The sequence below is a fragment of the Vigna angularis genome, chromosome 5, assembly GCF_016808095.1.
Source record: "Vigna angularis cultivar LongXiaoDou No.4 chromosome 5, ASM1680809v1, whole genome shotgun sequence".
Classification (NCBI taxonomy): Eukaryota; Viridiplantae; Streptophyta; class Magnoliopsida; order Fabales; family Fabaceae; genus Vigna; species Vigna angularis.
In genome coordinates, this window is record NC_068974.1 from 28346804 (window position 1) to 28350897 (window position 4094).

Sequence of the window (4094 nt, forward strand, 5' to 3'; positions counted from 1 at the left end):
TGCAGGAAATACTCAAAATAAAGAAATACCTTGAAGGCCCTAAAGATTGTTGGGGTAGGAGAGATGCGATGCAATGACAATGACTAGAACTAAGGACTCAACAACGACTGAAACTGAGGATGCAACAGTCACTACAACAAAGGATTCCATGATCACTGCAATGGCAACACACTTGAGGCCTAGCTAATCATGGAGACCATAAACGATGATGACTTGAGGAAGATGTTGACCTAAGGACGAACGAGGATGAGTTGTGTTGTGGGAAAAAATTAAATGGTTGCGTGAAAAATTTGAGGAAAAACAAGGTCGAGTTGCGTTCGTTGTAGAGAGAAATGAAATGGTTGGGTGAAAATTTTTAGGAAAAACAAAGACGAGCTATGTTATGGGTTACGATTCGTGTAACAGGTTTGGAAAAGAAGGAAAATGTGAGCATATGGAAAGATTATATGTTTGGAAAACATTCCGTGTAAAAAAAATCTAAAATAGTAAAAATTGTATTTTAACAAGATCATTAACAAGTGAATGTGCTTGATACTTCGATTATTAAGTTAGATAAAAAGTAAATTAGATAAAAAAAAGTGTATATTAAATGAATAATATATATACTTTATAATATACTATTTTAAGGTCTATTAATATCGAAGGTGAATTCATATGTTCTTTTTAATCTAATAATCTTATTAATATCTCAGTAGACATCAAAATGTAATTTTTGTTAGAACTTTAAAAAGTTATTTTCGAGATTTACTAAGTAGTTGAAGATGTTCTCAACATATATAGCGGTACAACACTATTCCATGCATATATAATTTTCTTTTTATCTTATCTTTACTCTTATATCTCACCTCCATTCCAAGATGAGATGGATGTTCAAAAAACTACCTTTCGCACTTTGTCTAGTTTACGAAGATGCCAACAAGAAAGTATCAAAATTAGAAAATGATTAATGTATATATATTAAAAATAGTGATCAACACTTGATATATTCATAAAGAGAGAATGATGGAAAGTGATAAATCAATATGATATACGATGTAATAAGAAAACAGACAAAAAAGAAAAAAGTAAGTGTTTAATAGGTGTATACAAAACAGAGGTCAATGTTTATTATTGTTCATCTGAATTTGATGAAGAATTAATCACACTTGTACTCTGAACATAATGATGAAGGATCTACTAAAGAGTAAAATAGAGAATACAACCAATTTGCAACCATCTATAATAATATAATAATAATACAATTTAAAAATTGTATTACATAGTCATATCCATATTATTATATTATTTTAGAATTGTGAAAAATTCATTAGTGTATAAAGAACTTAGGGAAAATTAATTCGAACTTTTCTACATATTACGGTGCATAAATCAGGCTCATGAAGGCTCTCTTTAGTAGCCGCTCTGACATTGGTAACCTTCTTCCAGAAATAGAAAGTAATAAAGCCAAACCCAAAGAAATGTTCAGCTACCAAGTGACCCCATCTCCATGCATGCATCAGAATCACATTAATCCTTCTTCATGCACTGCACTTAACTCGCCGTCAAAGTTCACTCCACACTGTACAACACAGAATCTTATAAATAATGCATATCACTCAAGTCTTCAACACAAGTGATAAACAAACCATTAGACATATCCTCCTTGCTTCAACACTTTCCTTATATCTCTGAAAATGGCTTCCAAAGCTTCCTCATTCCTTGCCCTTGTGCTCATTTCCAATATCCTCATTGCCATAGCAGTTGCTGGACGCAGCATTTCCAAGAACACCAACACACAAGACAAGAAAGAGCCTCAGTTCTTGTTCAAGTCTCATGATAGGGTTTATATTCCAGGCATTGGACCTGTAGGATTTCCACCCAAATTTCACGTTACACCTCACAATCCATTTACTCATTGCAATGGAGGAGTTGGAGCAGGAACTGGATCAGGAACAGGAACAGTAACTGGCCCAGGAACCGGAACAGGAGGAACTGGTTCAGGAACAGGAACAGGAACTGGATCAGGATCAACTGGTCGAAGTTATGTCCCAGGTGGTGATGACACTTTTGTCCCAAACCCTGGTTATGAGGTTCCCATTCCTGGCACTGGTGGCAATGTTCCAGCACCAGTTCATCCATGAGTTATCTCGTGCATGTTTGTAATGCATGCATGCATGTTAGAGGTAGTTCGTAATGTTTAAGATTGTCTTTTTTCTTTTTTCTTTTTCTATTTTCTAGTCATAGCAATCGATAAATAAGTGTGTCCATATGCACATTAGTGAGTGTGTGTGTGTATGGTCATCAGCGTGACTGCGAAGTCTTTCTGTTTTGTCGTTAATTGTATTGTTTTAAGCTGAATTAAGTGTGACGTAAGTTTTGTTCTTCCGTTCAAAGTAGTTGCTGATGAATGAGTTCAAAAAAGTATAATTTTGCCTTTACGCTTCCAAATTCTTACACCCTCTTCATGTTCATACCCCTCAATTTTATATCCGTCTGCATTTATGTCTCTTACCTTCTGATATTCTCTTTTCATGCATAGTTTTTCTGTTGACTTACAGATACACTTTACCAGTACCTAAAATTTCCCATTATATCACCTTTTATGTTTGCAATGCCCACCAATCTTTTTCCTTTTTCATTAGTTAACCAGTGGAGATGTATTACAGCAAGGGTGTCAAATAATTATCACTGAAAAAAGCATGAACATGGGGTTTAAAATCTATGTTTGTATACTTTAAAGATTAATGGGGGGGCCATCAGCACATGGTAAATAATGCAGACTTTACATCTAAGCAACAAACCACACTGAAAAAATGTTGACATGGACAATACCACAAACTAATATAAATTAAATAAGGACAAGATATTCGAAATCACGTTTCAAACCAACCAATTGGTCTTGATTCACAGACTGTACGGAGTACAAATTATTGAAACCTTTGCTATGGCAGCAAATTCATTTATTTTCCTCAACATCTCACATCATAGGAAAGACATAATTTCGGTACATAAATACGTTGTAGGTGTGCTGTCGGCTAGCGAATAAACCCAACTACCACAATTCTATCACATGCAAAAATAGCTATGCTTCTCTCATGCCAACAAGAACAAGTAGAAGCAGGAAACACACAATTACAGCTATTACTCTGCATTCTGAAATCTGCTTCTTCTTTTTTTTCAGGGAAAGATAACCATCTTTTATTTCTGAAAAGATTTTGATTCTGAGCTATTTAGTATGTAAAATGTGCTAAACTAAACTCCCTACACATTTATTCTACGACCCTATCTGAGAGAAATTATCACATGACTCTGAATCCACTCATAGTCAATCTCTATATAACAAATAATTGAGTTGTGTTAACTTTTATTGACTAAGTTTCTCATAGATATTTATCAATACTATGTAATAATTTTTCTTTTCCGTACTATGAAATAGGTTGCACCATAGAGTAGTTGTCCTTTAAACCAGAGCCAAAAAATATCAGCATTTCAAAAGATCCCTCATTCCAATGTGTACCCGCAAAAAAATCATACTCTGAGGTCACCATCAGTTTACATTTCTGCAAGAAACCCTACACAATTTTGCTATGAACTTTAGCTGTCATCTTTCTTTATCACAGAAAAGGTAAGAGATGATACTGGTGTATCAGATGTAAGAACGGATCAGATGGAACGTTAAATAAATACTGTGTTATGCAGACATTGGAATTTCCGATAGAAATTCCAGCTCATAAAGGATGATATATTCAAAAGGGCACCACAAAAGTGACCTTAACATGTACTGCATGGGATTTGGATTCTCTTCAAAAGAAAATTTTCAACTACAAAAAGTCTGCACTCTTCTGTTTTCTTTTACAATTCAAATTTAATGAACTTATCTAACTCTGGCAAATCATGGTCCCAACTGCATCCCCTTTCAGATGTGAAATTCAATCATATAGGATTTTGGATTCTATATATAATCTGTTTATTTTCATCTCACTTATACATATTATTATCTTTTATTTTCTTTCTGTTGCTGTCTTTCCTCCATTCATACATGGTACACCGTAAAAACTGTATATTTATCATTTTCTATTGTTATGAGTGTTACGAGAGATAAACATAAAGTAAAT

At 34.0% G+C, this 4094-nt stretch overlaps 1 protein-coding gene across 1 annotated transcript; it reads left to right on the top strand.

Annotated features, from left to right (window-relative positions):
- Positions 1-1623: 1623 nt before the first annotated feature.
- LOC108339339 (putative cell wall protein) lies at positions 1624-2372 on the top strand. Its single transcript, XM_017576478.2, has one exon. The coding sequence runs from the start codon at positions 1674-1676 to the stop codon at positions 2118-2120; it is 447 nt and encodes a 148-aa protein (XP_017431967.1). The 5' UTR covers positions 1624-1673; the 3' UTR covers positions 2121-2372.
- Positions 2373-4094: the final 1722 nt, after the last annotated feature.